Source organism: Actinia tenebrosa, unplaced genomic scaffold (assembly GCF_029948245.1).
Source record: "Actinia tenebrosa isolate PJP-AT-01 unplaced genomic scaffold, QUT_ActTen_1.0 PGA_scaffold8__29_contigs__length_14323225, whole genome shotgun sequence".
Taxonomy (NCBI): Eukaryota; Metazoa; Cnidaria; class Anthozoa; order Actiniaria; family Actiniidae; genus Actinia; species Actinia tenebrosa.
This window is the reverse complement of record NW_028292585.1, coordinates 2,902,395-2,921,045: the sequence shown is the minus strand read 5'-3', so window position 1 is coordinate 2,921,045 and position 18,651 is coordinate 2,902,395. Positions and strand designations below refer to the sequence as shown.

Sequence of the window (18,651 nt, the reverse complement as noted above, 5' to 3'; positions counted from 1 at the left end):
ATTGTTTGGCAATTGCGTGACTAAAGACTTCTCAAAATAAATTCCCTTGAAACATCATTGCTTTTCAAATCTAGTCTATGCAAATAAAATAAAACATTAATATATTAACCTTCAACACATAAGGGCCTTTTCCGTTGCTCCATTCATCGGAGTTATCAAGAAATTAGAATTTGCAACCGTGGCGTTGGCTTGTTTCATGCAACCGATTTCCGAAAATACCATCTATCAGTACCAGTCGACAGTTCGTGTTTCTTTACAAATAACTAGTCAGATTTCAATAAGAAATATACAGAACAGTATATTTATAAATTCGATTCCTACAGAGTTCAGTAGGTTATTCTAACTTCACTGGCAATTTAGTGTCTCTAGTTTGCATATTATCGGAAAAGTCACAGTTGGCGCGAGAAAAGAGCGTACCGTAGTTTCTTCCGGTTCTGTGACGTTGTTTGCGTTCGGCGAGCGGTTTGATCGACGAATAACACCTTTCTGATCAACAATCTTAAACTTTACTTTAACCTTTTCTTGTTTACATCGATTTACATTGATCAACAATAAAAAAGGGATCCCAAATTGGAATCAAAGGGATCATAAAGGATCATAAAGGGTCATGAAAGATCATAAAGGGTTCGACCATTTGCCCGCCAACCTCCCTTGTCTCCGCTCTCGACCATGTGCTCCTATCCCATAATTTCACTCCACAGGTAACCCATTAACACGGTTCTGTCCATACCCTAGTGGTGTTGGAATTTTATGTATTATCCTTGGCAAGAAAAAGAGTCGAGATATACATTATTATGCCATTTTAACATGAAAAGCCCTTTGTGAGCAATTTTAAAAGTGGTTCTCTCAATAGATTATGGTGAAGCCGGTTACAGGCACCTGTGCGAGCTACTATGCCATACTGCTCCGTTTTGATATAATTCATTAAATAATTTTGTTTCCTGTGAATAGTTCCTGCACTAGATTTCTCTTTACATGAAAGAAGCCAGCTTGTTGCAAGACAAATTCCTGTTTTCTTTCTTTCTCCTTCGTTAAAGAACAGTGGTCGGTGCACGCACTATGGTCCCATAACACGATCTGCACGCTGGAATGCTGTCTCGGTATAAGTTTCTGACAGTCACTCGCAAACAATTGCCTATCGATCTGTTAAATATTAAAGACCAATTTATCAAAGCGCTACTGACTAGTAGTTCTTGGAAGAAATAGCCAAAGGTGGATCCCTGGCCTTATACTGTTCTCTATATTTCTTATTGAAATCTGACTAGTTACTAATAGATGGTATTTTCGGAAATCGGTTGCATAAAACAAGCCAACGCCACGGTTGCAAATTCTAATTTCTTGATAACTCCGATGAATGGAGCAACGGAAAAGACCTTTTCGTGTTGAGGGTTAGTATATTAATGTTTTCTTTTATTTGTATAGACTAGATTTGAAAAACAATGATGTTTCAAGGGAATTTATTTCGAGAAGTCTTTAGTCAGGCAATCACCAAACAATGATTTCTGCATAGTTAATGAGTCAAAATAAAAGCTCTCGCAAAAAGCGCACAATTATTTCCCCAAAATAAAAAATACATTTTTCAAAAGAGCAGTTTCCCAATAGTTGTTGACTGTAATCTCATAAGATTTGGAAAGATGGCACATAGGGAAACTCGCAGTTTTCGAGATGCATTGACAAGTATTGTAACTCAGTGCCCTTTGCTTTTTATTGTGTAAATAATTCTGAGTTGTTCGATTTTTATGAAACTACTCTTAATTTAGCAAATAAGAGTTGTACTTTTGGTAGAAAGTATTAGAAGGCTATTTGGATCAATAGTTTTGATACACGGACCAAGCGAAAGTAAGCAATTTTCAGCCATCTTTTGGCAGCGAAAATCGTCCCTGGAGCTCAAACCGATTTTTCCCTTTTTCTCGAAAACTAAAGAGTATTTTTCAAAACTAACCACACAGCGTTTCGTACTTCATCATACACTACTAAAATCCAAAAGTAGAGCGAATTCGAAAATTTGAGCCTTTCCACATATTTCTGATTTTGTTTGATTTTTACAGACAGTCGCTCTTAACTTGGGGTCATAACAACCAAGAGACATTGGTTATAAAATCCAAACATATTATTTAATAAAACCATAATAATATTAGTTAATATAAATGATTAACTTTGGGTTATGACTACCAAATGGCATTGGTTATTATACCAAAATGGTGGCATCCTAGATTGATTTTACTTGGCCTGTGCAAAGTTGTATAATTAGTGACTAACAATCGAAGTAAAGCAAAAGAAAACAATTTGTATCTACTACTGTGTATTACGTTGACACTCCAAAATCGCTCAGTGACAGATAAAGCCAAAATTTTGATCCAAAACTTCATAATCATTAAGGTGGCTCGACTGGGTTTTGTTAGTGGCGTACCTTCGAAGTTTGAAGGGAAAATGCGTCGCTGCCAATAAGTTAAGTTCAAATAAATCATTATGAAATGTCTAGAGATAGATTCAAGTTTTATACGATATACAATTTATCGCGATCGGAGTTACCATAGCGATACAGTGACGTCATGTCATTTTTTTTATACATTCCGTTTTTGGCGAAATCAGACGTTTGTTTGAAAACTGGTTTAAGAGCTCTTAAAGTTCATATGTTTGTCTTCAAGTTAACGAAGTTATGGAAGCGTTTTGAAATAATTGCCACCGCAACTTTTGGGCAACAAAAATATTAAACAAATAAAAAAACAATCCAAAGCAATTAGTTCATGTGACCGAAACCTCTTCTTACTGGACTTGGGAAAAGCTTTTTTTGGGGTCATAGTGTTGTGTTAATATTCCACTAGTCCTTCTGAGAAACGGAAAGAAATCGCTTTATTCGATTTCGAGAAATATGATTTCAAGCCTAGTTAGTAAAGTTGTGCCTTTTGATATCCTGTCAAAGATTTCACTTCTCTTTACTAAAAACGGTCAAACTCAATAATCCGATGATGAATTTTTTTTTAACTTCCAAGTCAGTTACTTTAGATAGCGCATTTACATACCCTAAAGTTTCAAGTTCATTGAAATAATTTAAAACCGTCAAATAATATTCTCAATTCCATAAACATTTGTATCCCAATGCTAAATGTGCGACCGCTTTCTTCACTCGCAGTTTGTTTATATCGTTACGCCTTTCTATTGTCCAGAATATTTCCAAAGTCGTGCATTCCAATACCTCACGCTTTGCATTCAATGCTTGATTGCTTTCCGAAACCCTTCCGACTATGATAACTTTTGTAGTAGCAATTTCAATGAGCTAGCAAATAACAAAGGACTTAGAAAAACGCTTGGCACACAACTATAGTACTCTAAAGACTAAAAAAATACTATACTAAATAAAGTCCTTTGTTATTTGCTACTTATACAAATTTTCATAGTCGGAAGGGTTTCGGAAAGCAATCAGGCATTGAATGTACACAGAGCCTGCGTTTCTTCTGGCCTGCGGCGAAGAACAAGGGCTCTGGCATATTCCATATTTTGGCGCATGCGCAATTCTCGGAAAGTTAGATATAACCGGTCAAAGTAATCAAAGTCAAAATAATCAAAGTAAAAATTAAATCAAAGTAAAAATCAAAAATCGGGGGAAAAAGTATTTTGAATTTTTGGCAAGTCTTTGAACGCTTGCGCTGTTATACCGGAAGTCCAAGAAAGCCTGGTATCAAAATATGGATTATGCCAGAGCCCTTGTTCTTCACCGCAGGCCAGAAGAAACGCAGGCTCTGGGTACGAGATTGAACCTGCCCTAGAGAAAAATTCCATTTCAGCTATCTGTTTCCTTGAGACCCAAGTTTTATGCAAACGCATTTCATTTTTGAGCTGTCTCGATCCGAGTACGCGAGATAAGTGCTTATATGAGAAAAAAATGTCTCGTCTATTATCGCAACAGCCTACCAAAGGATACGAGTTGTCTCCCTCCCTCTCCCTCTTGAAACACCCTGTTTTAGTGTCCGACTTTAGTGTAATATTGCTTTTCATGTGATTAACTTGTGTTCTGCTGTTTTTTCACTACTGTTATGTCCGGTCAAGTTTTTAATTCAGTCTTCTCTACATTTTTTAGGCAGTGCGCATTAATCCGCGTAGATGCCCCCATAAAGGAATCTGAGGAATGCACATCAAATAGTTTTATTGGTCGGGATGAGAATTAATACTAATAAATACAAGTAAAATGAAAAGGAATTCGATTTTTTTTACCAAGAATACTTCACTTCCTGTTGATATCCTCTTTTTACTTTACAAATGTACTTGTTAATTTTCGTTAACTTTGCATTGTTATTAAGGTGGCTCGACCCCCTCACGCTTGACCGCTACCTTCCACTTTTGGAACGCTAGTGCATAAACACGTCTTTTATCCTATTGCAAATCTTTTTTGCACATAAGTCACATAAAGATTGAATTAATGTTTGATGTGTTTGATGCAGTTTTTTATGAGATCGGACGTCATAACACGTGATTATGATGAAATATTTGATTTCGTTTAGAAAATAATGCAGAGCGTTCAACACTAAAATGCTTCGTACCACATAATTATATACTGGATGCCTCCATTTGTGGGGATTTTTGAAAAAATCTATCTAGCTAATAATGAGATATTTGAGATTATTTAAATATAGTGCATAATCTACTTCAAAACTAAACAATGGATTTCATACGGCCGAAATTAATATTTCAGAGCTATATATTCACAAAAGTCATTGCTCATTTAGTTTTACTCTGTATCTAGTTTTAAAAGGAACATTTTGAAGGTAATCGACTTATGCGATTTTGTGAAAACGTATAGTGCAGAAGACGGGGTAAACATTTGATGCGCACTTTTCATCGCAGTTTTCTAGTCAATCTTACTAGATCTTCCATTATTCTAAAATTCGCTGATCATTTCTCTCAAAATTACGTCAGGATACAAATTTGAACTTAAACTAATATTACACAAAATTGCAAGACTATTGAACTCATTTAAAGCGATCTAAAGCGAACGAGAAATACAGAAAACATTGATCGTTTCCCAACGATTTGATGCTCTGGGAACACCAAATTCTTTCGCACCATGCACGGTCTCATCTCGCTTGGCTGATACAGAGTAAAACTAAATGAGCAATGACTTTTGTGAATATATAGCTCTGAAATATTAATTTCGGCCGTATGAAATCCATTGTTTAGTTTTGAAGTAGATTATGCACTATATTTAAATAATCTCAAATATCTCATTATTAGCTAGATAGATTTTTTCAAAAATCCCCACAAATGGAGGCATCCAGTATATAATTATGTGGTACGAAGCATTTTAGTGTTGAACGCTCTGCAAGGCTAAATTTATTTTCTAAACGAAAACAAATATTTCATCATAATCACATGCTATGACGTCCGATCTCACTAAAAATTGCATCAAATATTAATTCAATCTTTATGTGACTTATGTGCAAAAAAGATTTGCAATCGGATAAAAGACGTTTATGCACTACCACTAAGGTAGCGGTGAAGCGTGAGGGGGTCCAGCCACCTTAAATGTTCCATTTAGAAATAATTTCCATTTAAAGAGGTAGCTTACCTTGACAACAGTGTAGCTTCAAAACTACAAGAGAAAGAATAAACGCCAGAAGCATGTCTCTTTCTACAGTGAAAACATTTCATGTGATTAGTCGTTAAATTGCTCAGATATGATATCTGAGATAAACAAGAACCATATATATCCAGACACACGGGTCACGTGATGTGTTGTTTACAGGAAATAAAACATAGAATGGTTTTCCCTGTCTTTAAGCCAATATTGACCCGACATTATCCAATTAAACATAGAATGTAGTCTGGACAAAATTAATTTTCTTATGAATATAATTTAAGTAGGAAATATTAAGAAAGTTTTATTTTTTTCCTGAAAAAATTCTTTTGCCTGAAGCAACCACAAAACGAGTTGAAACAAATCACCTCATGCCTCGCTAAATAAAACTATGTTGCTTCTTTATCAATCAAGTGTCTTTTGAAAATTTTACTAAAATGTGGCCTGCAGACTGAAAACATTTGTTTAGAAGTTTAAAAAAAAATTAAACATAGAATGTAGTCTGGACAAAATTAATTTTCTTATGAATATAATTTAAGTAGGAAATATTAAGAAAGTTTTATTTTTTTCCTGAAAAAATTCTTTTGCCTGAAGCAACCACAAAACGAGTTGAAACAAATCACCTCATGCCTCGCTAAATAAAACTATGTTGCTTCTTTATCAATCAAGTGTCTTTTGAAAATTTTACTAAAATGTGGCCTGCAGACTGAAAACATTTGTTTAGAAGTTTAAAAAAAAATTAAACATAGAATGTAGTCTGGACAAAATTAATTTTCTTATGACTATAATTTAAGTAGGAAATATTAAGAAAGTTTTATTTTTTCCTGAACATTTTTTACTAAAATGTGGCCTGCAGACTGAAAACATTTGTTTAGAAGTTTAAAAAAAAATTAAACATAGAATGTAGTCTGGACAAAATTAATTTTCTTATGACTATAATTTAAGTAGGAAATATTAAGAAAGTTTTATTTTTTCCTGAACATTTTTTACTAAAATGTGGCCTGCAGACTGAAAACATTTGTGTCTTAGTTTCAAAAGAAAGCTACTGATATGCCGTTAAAATCGAATCGTATAGTATCGTACATCCTAAAAAAGGAACATTCTAAGAAAATTTATCATTAAAAGCCTCACTGAACATTGATATAAACAATCCTTTAATTACTTGATCAGTGAATTATAAATACGTGACTACGCAACTAATGATTATGTACTGTTTAATCAACGAGCAGGAGTGTTTTATCGGGTATAAAACACGAGGCGCAGCCGAGTTATTTAACGAGTTTATTAAACGGCTTAAAAAAACACATGATGTATTTTCTCATATCGTACCGAATGCTTTACGAAATACACCAAGTTTGATAGAGAAAATCCAAGTTAAAGTTTATGCAAATGAAGACGAATCTATATCAGATATAAAACCTCCTTCATGGTCATGATTTCTATTGTGTTTCCTTCATGAATTATTAATGAGTTTTTTAAGATACCGTGATAACAGTTGTGATGAAAAGGTAAATTATACACCGTGAAAAGATGAAAAAACTTACTGACGTTTCGGACGCTAGTCCTTCGTCGGAGTAAAAGAACAACTCCCCTCTTTTACTCCGACGAAGGACTAGCGTCCGAAACGTCAGTAAGTTTTTTCATCTTTTCACGGTGTATAATTTACCTTTTCATCATTACTGTTTCATTAGAAACACCGACGCAGCTCACACTAGTTTTTAGCTAGTTATATCTTTTTATTACTATATACTGCGACCATTTTTATTCTATTTCAGATGCCGAACATCATCAAGGAACTCCTCTTTTACTCCGACGAAGGACTAGCGTCCGAAACGTCAGTAAGTTTTTTCATCTTTTCACGGTGTATAATTTACCTTTTCATCATTACTGTTTCATTAGAAACACCGACGCAGCTCACACTAGTTTTTAGCTAGTTATATCTTGTGATAACAGTTGGAATGCTCTCTACATACTTCACTGTACTCAGTCAAACATTCAGAAAGTAATAAAACAGATATTAAAATTGTCTTCGTTTCTGACCTGTTTCATTTAAAAAAACGTATAAAAGTCAATTACTCGTTGTTTAGATGTTTCTAGCTTCACAAAAAAATTTCTATTTCTTAAAACAAAAGTTCTGCAGGATATTTCGTACACTAATATTTAAAGGAATAATTATCGCCGTCACCGTCGGCATCACAATATTTAGAATTACGAATAATATTTTTTATTTGAAAAGGGTAGCTAGGAAATACAGTGTGTGGCCCAGTATCCTGCCACTTCAGCTAAAAATCACCGTAACTCCCTTTTATTAAAAGCTACTGCATTGAAACCCGATCAAATTATGAATCAATTAACCTGCAACACAATAAGAACAAATTTTTCATTTGTATCCTTTGTCTTTGGTTTGCATCGCAGTTTTAACAAAGTGGTTTGGAGGTCCAGTATCCTGCCACCTGGTCCAGAATCCTGCCACTGCCAACAACCGTGCGGTTTATTGAGATCCCTGAGTTGTTTAGGTGCTAAATAGCAAAAAGGCACTTTCTAAATACGCGCTTAATAGTTTCTTTCATTAAAAATTGCAAAACAAGTTAGATATCATTCATCGCCTTGAGCAATAATTCCAAACGGCTCTTGTGACTTTCACTCGCAATACAAAATTTTCATGTTATAAGATCCGCTTATTGATATTACAATCTGAGACACAAACAAATAGATCCCAGTTTGAAATAAAGTTCTTATCAATTTAATACTCCTAAATGATTATTTCTAATTTTAAAATTGTAAATTTAAGAAATTAAGCGTGTTACGAGTCCACTTTATTTATCTATTTACTGCATAAACAGCACGAACACAATGCATAATTAACACGAACGCGCGCGAAATGCACAAGTGTCTCGCTTGGTAACAACTAGATAAATTACATTAACTTCATTTAAAACACACTTCATATCCTGCTAACATATCGCATACATTATTCACATAGCCATTATCAACTTATTACGAATATATTTCGCTGTTCATTTACTATACAAAACGATGAGAATGACTTGTCAAGCACTAGCTTATTGGGGTTTCTATCTTGTTTTAATTCATTCATCTCCTGCTCTTCGGTCGTAGAATTGCAGAAATAAAACAGCCAAAGCAACATACAGCCCTTCTACTGCTTTATCAATATCAGTACATAGCTTTAAGAACTTCCTAGGCAAAGGAAGACAAAGAAGAAGTCGAACGATGAGCTGGCAGGAAAAAGGGCCCCCCAAGCCTAACCTTTGTCATTGTTTCTAGAGCGTAGTATTCAAACAAAAACGTATTTAATGGACCTTTCCCTAAGTTTATGAATGTTTTCATCATCATTCTTTCATCACATGAAAAGTCATAGCGATCCCAGTCGCGTTTCGCATGTTTTGAGTTCATTTATAATCATTGGTAATTTCACTGCGCAGTAAAAAGCCTAATTTTAGCCATGATAAAGTTTACCTAACTGCTCTTTTCTTCTCCTCGTTCCCGAATGCGTTGTCCAAAAAGCCCGTCAAAACTGTCTTCAGAAACAGGAAGTGTTCGGCTAATCATTGGATAGCTTCGGATTAAGTAGAAAAATAAAGCCGACGAGATATTTTAAGTTGAATTTTTTTTGGCAGGATACTGGGCCAGACACTGTACATATCTCGCGTTTGACAAAATTCGATCCGATAACGGTTTGAGATGACATTTCATTACCCCTCATTATTTCCTTGATAATTGCGCAAATACTCTTACTCAAAATTTTCCCACTCGCAGACTTTGGAATGCTCTCCACAAACTCCACCCCTCCCCTCAGCTTCTTGTGTGGTGCTACCTTTACTTTACTTTTAGCTGTGTTGCGAAGCAAAATCACAAATCAAAGTCAGGCATCGGGTTGAGCTTTATTGAACGCTCTGCAGGCGAACCAGTGTAGACAACGGTGGAAAGAAGGCACACACACACAAAAAAAAACGGTTTTAATTTTTACTGCTAAAAAATAGCTTTTAGAAGAAAAACATTTATCAATAATAAAGAATTTTAAAATAGAATGAATAAATTTAAAGCGGTTTAAAATTATTTTATTCAGCTGAAAATTATACGTTCGCTAGTGACCTTTTCCGTAGCTGTTTCTGGATAATTAACATTACTGAAAGTAGTTCTAAATATTTAACCTCTAATAGAGGATGACAGTAACAATACGATCATTTTCTCATCATCAAACATGACTGACGGCACGTGATCACGTTGTAAACCTATATCCAACAGTTCTATATACGAGAAGTAGCGAACTATTGCAGGCAAGATTCTATGTCGACGGTACTTTTGCACCCAAAGGGGTTTTGACCAAGGGTGCACGTGGATGGTAAAAACGGATTTCTCCTTGCAAAGTACGGATATCAAAACCTGAAACTACCTTCGATACTGAATGTCTAATTTATAATTGTAATTTTGTATATGGGGAAAAAAAAGCCTTTGAAACCTTGGTGATATCACCAAATTTAGGAATACAATACATGAGTGTAAATGCTATTAATAATTCATGAGGAAAACACAACAGAAATCACGACCGTGAAGAGTGTTGTAAATCATATACAGAATTGTGTTCATTTGCATAAACTTGGATCATTTGGATTTTCTTGGGAAGATTCACTTTAATTTTGAAAATTTTAGTGAAACACAAAGGAACTAACCTAGACGTTTGATAAGCAATCTACAGTATTCGTGTCCGTGTTGTATCCAATATACAAACTCTCGGCTACGCCTTGAGTTTGTATATCGGATACAATACGGCCACTCATACTGTATATATTACATAGTAAATGTAATAATTACAATTATTATAAGCACGTACTTCCTAACTTTATGGTCTTAAACCAAGAGCCATACAATTAGCTAACTAGTATCCAATGGAGAGTAAAACACGGGTTCTATTTCTATTGTTACTCATATTGCTTTCGCAACACTCTTCTCAAAATTTTCCCACTCGCAGACTTTGGAATGCTCTCCACAAACTCCACCCCACCCCTCAGCTTCTTGTGTGGTGCCACCTTATCAGCGACGTACTGCTGGACCTCTTCTGCAGTGATCCCACCTTTGGCCACTACAAATGCTCTGGGGAGCTCCCCCGCCTCTTCATCGGGGATCCCAATGAGCTGTTAAAATATAGAAGTTCAGTTTCCCATGCACTTGCTTTTAATGTGCGTGAAGTGTATTCCCAGGCATTATTCCATAATATTCATACATGTTATTCCATTGAAGATTATTTTTGCTCTTGAGAAGAAATATAGGTGAACTCAAACGTAGAATCTCATTTCCAAAAGGATATGAAATGGTGCAATCATTATACGCCAAACTAAATAATTTGCATTTGGATGAGCCGCATTTTGGGAAACTGACGATATGATGATCACGATTTCAAGTAAAAGTTAAAGTAGCAAATTCCAATAGCTATTTTTCGTCGCTACCTGAAGGCCTTTGTATTTAATGAGTTCCTTCTTTCTGTCGACAATATAGAAATACTCATCTTCATCGTAATGGCCAATGTCTCCCGTGTGAAGCCAGCCGTCCTGGTCAATGGCTTGTGCAATTTGCTCCGGGTTATTCAAGTAACCTGAAGGAGGTTACAAGTTATTGTGTATGGCACTTGATTTTTGTTCCACTGAAATTTTTAGCTGGGACCACAGGCTTCCCAGGCTAAGTAAGTCGTTTAGGGTAAGTTACCCCTTAAGAAAACTTACTTAGTCTGGTAAGCCTGTGCTGGGACAGGAATTTTGCCAAAATTCTGGCTGGAAAATAGCAGCCTCTCGTACCTTTTGTAATACCAGGTCCCCTTAAGCATATTTCACCATCTTCGCCTGGTCCAAGCGCTTTACCAGATTGTAAATCTTTTACCTAAAAAAACACATACACAAACAAACAAACAAACAAAGATAACTCACCTACCTGATTTCGTGCATGTATCAGAGGCACGTCAAGTCTTGTGACAGGGGGAGAAGAGGGGGAGGTCCATATTTCTCGCCTCAACTCAAGAAAGTCAGGTAATAACAGAGCTTTTCACATGTGCAAACGAAAGAAATTCTGGGAAGCTTTTTTGATCCTACCTTTAAAAAACTGAGAAATAAACTCATAGTAATAGTATGAAGAATCTTTAAGGCCACTAATGACATTAATTGTTAAACTCTTACTTTAGCTTCTGTGTTGGGAAGCAAAATCCCAATGGATCCACTTTTAGTAGGTGGTTTGTCTAATGGATTGACCATGGTCCCTCCTCCTGTCTCTGTCAGACCATATCCTGTAAAACATATCATCCAAAGTACCCTATCAGTCAAAACGTAGAATATTTTGCTGATTCTATCGTGTGCTTGTGAGTGAGTTTTCTCGCAGGAACTAGGGTCGGTTTTAATTTACTTCCTACATGAAAATCAATTTTTAAGTTCGATTTTTTGGGCTTTCACTTTACAGTGCCTCTCAATAGCACGGACGTCAATCAAGCCGTTTCCATGAGCACATGTTCGAGTACGTGCCCTTTTGAAAACTTTGTTTCAGTTTCCTATGGTGTCTTGGAAACACACTTTGATTGACGTCTACCAAAACCCTATTTTGATGCGATGATAGAACACAAACGATTTCGCGTGTGCTGTGATCAATTAAATAAGTTTTAAGAGATGTAAAACAAGTTATAAGAGATAGTACGATGACATATCTCTGTTAATGGCAATATCTTATTTGGCAGCTCTGAGCGGTGTGAAGTCCGGATAATTGCAGTAAACTATACTTACAAAGCAATGGTGGCTCAATATTGAAAGATAATCTTAGAACATTTTCTCAGTTTACGTTACCTTGCTGTACAGAACAGACATTGGGGAACCTTTTCAGCAGTGTTTTCTCCAGTTCGCCTGACAGATGGGCTGCTGAACACACAATATACTTTACAGATGATAAGTCATACTTCTCAACCATGGGATGTTTGGTTAGAAATAATACAATTGGTGGAACTAGAGGCAGGAAAGTAACCTGGAAAAAAAATAAATAAATAAATTCAAAGGGTAAAAAAAAAAGGAAATGATTCATACATCTAAAAAGTTTCCAAGACTTTTCCTCAATTTATTTTCTTGTGACAAAAGTTTGGCTGCCTCTTCATTAGGGATTACTTACAACAATATATGTTGCCCAAAAACTCCTACCTTGTGCTTTTCGATGGCATCTAGAAATAGCTCTGGTTCAAACTTCGGCAAACAGATGAGCTTAGATCCAAGGTAAAAGTGTACTCCCATAATATAAGCAAGTCCATAAGCATGGAAAAATGGCAGAAACGCTAATATTATTTCTTGAGGTATCTCAGGTCGTTTGGGCATGAATCTCTCACAAGCCATAATAACGGCTTGTGAGATGTAGTTTGTACTAGTCAACATGACCCCCTTTGGAAGACCTGTCGTTCCACTAGAGTAAGCAAGATTAACTACATCTTCACTTGGTGTCTTTGTGCTGTGGATGTTAGGTAAATAAGAGCCGTCATCGCTCAGAATCAGATTCCACAAGGTATCAATATCAAGAACATTGTCCATAGATAACTTTACTTTAGACGTAGCTTCTCTTGCCTTGGGTAAGAGTTCCAAAGATGAAACGAGGTATTTTGCACCAGTGTCATTCAACTGATATGCAAGTTCATCTGCAGTATACGTTGGATTCACTGTAGTTACAGTTCCACCGGCAACTTGGATGCCATATAGTGCTATAGGATATTCAGGTATGTTGGGCATGAAGAGGGCGACAACATCTTTCTGGTTTTTACCCATGCGTTTGAAGGCTGATCCACATTTCTTTACAAGATCATGGACGTCATTGTATGTAAATAACTTTTCATTCATGTAATCAGCCTGATGATGGAAGGTCAAACATATAAATTGTATTTGCTTTATCGATTGTTTGGATTTGATAAAATGAGTTTATAGACTATAGAAGTTATGATAACTGCCGTCAACAACTTTGAATCATTAGTTGAACTACAGTAACAACACAGAAAAAATTATCATTCATAAAAATGTCTGGTTAAAACTCGGGAAAATGAAATTAAGTACTTAGGCAGATCCAGTGGCAAATCCAGTGACGTTCACATTGTTCCAATATAAATTCAATGTAGGTTAGTCCTAATTTTTTAGAGCAATCAATAATGTACTCACAATAGCATGTTTCTCCCCATGACGTTCACAATGTTCCAAAATAAATTCGATGTAAGTCTTGTTCGGAATGTGGATATCGGGAGACGAAGAACGAATGATTCTTTTGTCTGTCGAGTTTAACGATAAACGTTGACTTGAATAATGAAAGTTGAGCCTTTGCACGAGTAATACACTATGATAGACATTTTCGAATACTTTTTGGCCTAAATTTATTGTCCTTTGCATAAAATGTCTTTTATTGAGAAGCATCTCGACTCTACTTATGAATCCAATTAAATGGTCATGGGTCAATGAGGTTCTTACTTTTTCCATTACTTGGAGTCACCGATCACGACGAAAAACGCGACAAGCCTAAAGATATTCGACAGGTCCTACTGAGTCTAGTCAAAACGCTCCGATGCACCCAGGGTCCCTATTCAGCAACATGGTACAAAGGTAATACAAGTTTTTGTTAATAAGGCCTTTGCTGTAGAGCTGTTGTATATGAATTGTAGCGTTGCAAATAGTCTAAAGCATATAAAGCCCTCATTTGAAAAACCTATATCACTACTGCAGTCCTGAAGATTTTAACGTAAATTTGATTATACATTCAATATAATGCCAAAATCTAGAAAAACCCTTACCTATGTAGCAACATATTCTCGTATCAACTTTCAGGTGTTGTGGGAAACTTTGCATTATATAACCATGGTTATGTTTGAGCGACGCTTCGTCAGTCAGTTGACATTTTATGCATCAAGAAACGAAACAAATTTGAAAATTAACTCTTTTCACTATCAACAAGCAAAAAAGACGCTATATAACTTTGGAGGCCAATTGAGATACGAGAGTAGACCCGCCCCCCTCCCCTGTGCGGGAGACCAACTTCAATAAAGGGTTTGCTTGCATGCTTGAATACTCTAATTCCGAGAACTCTGTTATTCGGGGTCAACCTTGATTTTGTGCAGATAATTCATGCTTTTCATTAATCTTTACTTTAACTTTTGGCATTTGCCTATTATTTTGAGACTGATACAAGGCTAAGCCCGAGTAACGTGTTTGTGTGTGGAACTGCGTCAGGCTTAAAAAAGTGATGTACAGTCCCTAATAAAGACAAGTTGAATAATATTTCTGAAGGAAGTTGTAGAAAATCATTTCACGTCTTGGTCAACTCGATCCACGATTCTTACACATTAAGGTATTTTCAGTGGTAAATATTCAAACACTCTGGCCCCGTCTACAGATCGGCTATTGTTGTAATTATAAATAACGCCAGATGAGTCGTGTCCTGAGGTCACGGTCTAGAAAAGTATCGTGCATATGATACATTTTTATATATTTTATTAATAGGCTTATTTTTAGGTATAACTATATATGGTAATATAGAATATATATATATATATTTTTTTAATTGTATACACTTAATTCAATAAAGTTAGTCACCAAAAACCTAGAAAGCTGGGATCGCTGAGCATCATGGGAAACTTTTCATATCAAAAAAGCATATATATACAAAGCTTTTTTAATACAAATTGCAGCTCGATGATGCTCAGAAGAGGTGGGACTGTATTAAACTGGTAAAAGATTCGCAAGTCCATGAACAGTTATCAAGCGGTTAAACGTGTAAAATGAATCTACCCATAATCCTTGTCGGCCTCAGCTTTATAGCTTTTCAGCTGACTAACTTTATTGAAATAAGTGTATAATTAATCAGTTTAAATGTATTCTTATGTAACCGTGCTACATTGAATTTGTTACTTAAGATATATATGTTTTATCTTATGAAGAATAAAGACATTTATTATCATTTATTATTATTATTATTATCATTATTATTATTTCGATAATAAAATCATTCAGCATACAATCAAGAACATTACATGCATCCATTGCAATAAGAGCAACATATTGCATATTTTGTTGTATAGGAATAAGGAATGGTCAAATCCTGAATTGTTGAGCTATTAGCTTTTTTTTTTCCTTTTTCTTTTTAATTGTTTGTTATGTTTGTTTGATTGTTTTATTCAAACTTTTCTTTTAATCGATTCAAGTAGAAAATTGGAAACTACCTAGGTTATAATGAGGTTTACAATTGTGTGTAAGAAAAAATTGAAATAAAGTTTACATTTTTTTTTTTTTTTTGATATTCCGAGTCCGAGTCCGAGTCCGAGTCCGAGTCCGAGTCCGAGTCCGAGTCCGAGTCCGAGTCCGAGTCCGAGTCCGAGTCCGAGTCCGAGTCCGAGTCCGAGTCCGAGTCCGAGTCCGAGTCCGAGTCCGAGTCCGAGTCCGAGTCCGAGTCCGAGTCCGAGTCCGAGTCCAGGTTTAGGGGGATCTCTCAAGGATACTGGTCTTCGAGTCTCGATTTTCAAAACGAGTCTCCATTTTCAAAACGTGTCTCGATTTCCATGAACGAGTCTCGATCTCTAACGACATGTCTCGATTCCCAAGAATGAGTCTCGATTCAATCGAGGGGGCTTTAATCGAGGGACGATCGACGATCGAGGAGGCTTTTTGGAAATCGAGGAAGTATTCCGGAAATTCCTCTAGTTTGATTTAAGAAACAAATAGTAATGATCCTGAATGTGTGAAATGAAAACTATAAATGTGGCAGTGACGGCAAAAAGAGAAGGGAAAAAAATGAATTTTGTATGCTGGACTAGTGGAACAAAGTGTAACAACGATAAACAGACTTGTTGTGGACAATATCTAGTGCAGTTTATTTTTCGTACAAGTTATCGTAGAATTATAAGTTGAACACCGTAGTGAAAATAGAAACTGACGTTTCGGACGTTAGTCCTTCGTCGGAGTCAATAGAAAGTAAGAGTGCGAGAGATGTTTACATAGTAGAGGATAGAGAAAACAAACCAATAAGAAGAAAAACAAGCCATAAAACAAAAAGAAAGAAAACAAAAGGATAGAAAGCAACAATAGGTGAGAAAAAAAGGAAAAAGAAAAGAAAAAACAAAACAAAAAAAACTTAAATGTAGGCGAAGCGTTCGTTCATCCCGTGGGGATTAACGGTGCCAAGTGAATGAATAACACGCATTTCTTTTGTTTTGCGATGATGGTTGCTGCCGTGGGTTAAGCAAAGACCAAAAACAATAGCATTAAGCTCAGAGTGATTAGCAGAATTAAAGTATTACAATGAATGGTCTGAACCCAGGTGAATGGATATTTTTCGAAGTAACAATATTTCTCGAAGAGATAATATTTATGTTATGATCATCCGGGTGGATGTAATCCTTAGAAGGACTGTTTGATGTGACTGACGTTTCGACAACCTGTGCGGAAGTCATCTTCAGAGTCAAGTGGAGAAAAAAGTCAGATATGGGTCTTATTTATACTGCCACAATAAACAAAAGAACAATAGGTGAAGTTAAGAGATGATTCGCGTCGCTAACTTAATTGGCGTCATTTCAGCTTTGTTTAATAGCCTATTATATGGCGTGGGTAGTTTAATAGGCCCTTTGCAGCTAGTGGTCACGTGCTTGGATACCGCTTAGCAACACAAAACTGGAGAGCAAGCCTTCCAGTAAACAAAAGTTGTAATAGGTCAAGCACGCGTGGTTTTATACGATAGTTTCATCGTTCAAAACGCTTAATCCTTTTGCCCTATCTACAAACACAGTAAGATAATCTTAAATTCTCTCCTTTGGACTCGATTTTTGGTTCGAAGTAACGATATTCTTCGCGTTATCGCGAAAAAATTGTCACCGCCGGCCCGCTCGACGGCTGAAAAACATGGCGACTTCGCAAGGTATGTACTTCAAAACTCTCCTTTTTTTTGGTTTCTTTTCAATTATTGGACTTCTAAAATCTCTAAAATAACAGTTTAGATTGTGAATGGTGATCGATTGTAATTGGACGGCATTTTAATGGACGATTTGTTTATTTTTTGTGAGAGTGATTCCACGTCTAAAGTCAAGACTAACCCATGTTTACATATATTCGCTGTAGATGTTAGAACTCCCGACGAGCCATCACATACCAAGAAAAATTCTTCGTACCATTGTTGTGTTCCCTTGTGTAACGGAGATTCTCGATATCATCCTGATTTAAAGTTTCACCGCTTACCAGGCCGTGCAAGGGATGAGCAATTGAAAAAGGAATGGCTGGTGAAGATACGAAGAGATGTGGGCCCACACTTCAAGGTATATAGGAATCTAACAATATCAATGCACAATACGAATTGCCTGTGGATCTTTAAAAAACTGTAATGAAGATAAAAATAGTTGAATACAGTTACATTGTTATTAAAAGGACATTTGATTTATAATAGGTTAACAAAAGTACCAGAGTGTGCTCAAAACACTTCACTGAGGAAGATTACAATCCTCCCACTGATTCTGGACGTCAGTTGCTAAAAAGAGAAGTTGTACCATCAATCTTCGACGAAACCGCGAATGCTTGTTGCCCATATTACAGAGGTGTTTAAAGCCTGGAAGCGTGGTACACACCGACGACTGGGGGGCCTACGAACAATTGGAAAGACATCTACCTTTGCAAGTGGCAAGCCACCAAGTGGTTAACCACTCACTTAATTTTGTAGATCCTGCAACTGGAGTCCACACCCAAACGATTGAGTCCAAATGGAATCAACTGAAGTTGAAACAAAAGCAAAGGATGGGAGTTTCGCGGGACGAATTGCAACGTTATTTGAACGAAAGAATGTGGAGAGAGTGGAACGGAAAAGATGATGAATGCCTAGTTAATTTATTTTCATCGATATCTTTAAAGTTCATTACAACTGTTTCTGTTTGACTTATAACAATTATCATTTTTTATTTTACCAATACGCCGAGAAACAAATAAGAAATACTGTCACGCAGTTTTGATTGCGGCTACATAAATAAGTAAACATTCAATAGAGTGTATATCGCAGTTTCACATGAGCGAAGCGTAGTCGCTGTTCTAGTGGTA

General features: G+C 36.1%; 3 protein-coding genes across 14 annotated transcripts in view; 1 reads left to right on the top strand and 2 right to left on the bottom strand.

Moving 5' to 3' along the window:
* The window catches only part of LOC116288478 (uncharacterized), a 36,438-nt gene extending 30,719 nt beyond the window's left edge, over positions 1–5,719 (bottom strand). For all 11 annotated transcript variants that reach the window (XM_089040728.1, XM_089040731.1, XM_089040733.1 and 8 more), the window contains exon 1: positions 5,564–5,719. In XM_089040728.1, coding sequence (XP_088896854.1) covers positions 5,564–5,618 — 55 coding nt within the window. In that variant the 5' untranslated portion in view covers positions 5,619–5,719. The remainder of the gene's footprint in view (positions 1–5,563) is intronic.
* Positions 5,720–9,635: 3,916 nt separating this feature from the next.
* On the bottom strand, positions 9,636–14,281 carry LOC116301734 (uncharacterized). The gene is made up of 7 exons (XM_089023990.1): positions 13,753–14,281; positions 12,757–13,449; positions 12,412–12,586; positions 11,758–11,864; positions 11,383–11,464; positions 11,008–11,183; positions 9,636–10,728 (listed from the first exon to the last, which is right to left on the bottom strand). Exons 1-7 carry the CDS (start codon positions 14,062–14,064, stop codon positions 10,513–10,515), a joined length of 1,761 nt encoding a protein of 586 aa, XP_088880116.1. The 5' UTR covers positions 14,065–14,281; the 3' UTR covers positions 9,636–10,512.
* A 1,783-nt stretch (positions 14,282–16,064) lies between these two features.
* On the top strand, positions 16,065–18,607 carry LOC148904967 (peroxynitrite isomerase THAP4-like). 2 transcript variants are annotated; one of them, XM_089040777.1, is made up of 3 exons: positions 16,065–17,488; positions 17,689–17,882; positions 18,011–18,607. In XM_089040777.1, the coding sequence occupies exons 1-3, from the start codon at positions 17,473–17,475 to the stop codon at positions 18,164–18,166; spliced, it is 366 nt and encodes a 121-aa protein (XP_088896903.1). In that variant the 5' UTR covers positions 16,065–17,472; the 3' UTR covers positions 18,167–18,607. The 2 variants fall into 2 exon arrangements, with proteins under 2 accessions (XP_088896903.1, XP_088896902.1); XM_089040776.1 differs by having other exon boundaries at positions 16,065–17,882.
* The last annotated feature ends 44 nt before the right edge of the window (positions 18,608–18,651 follow it).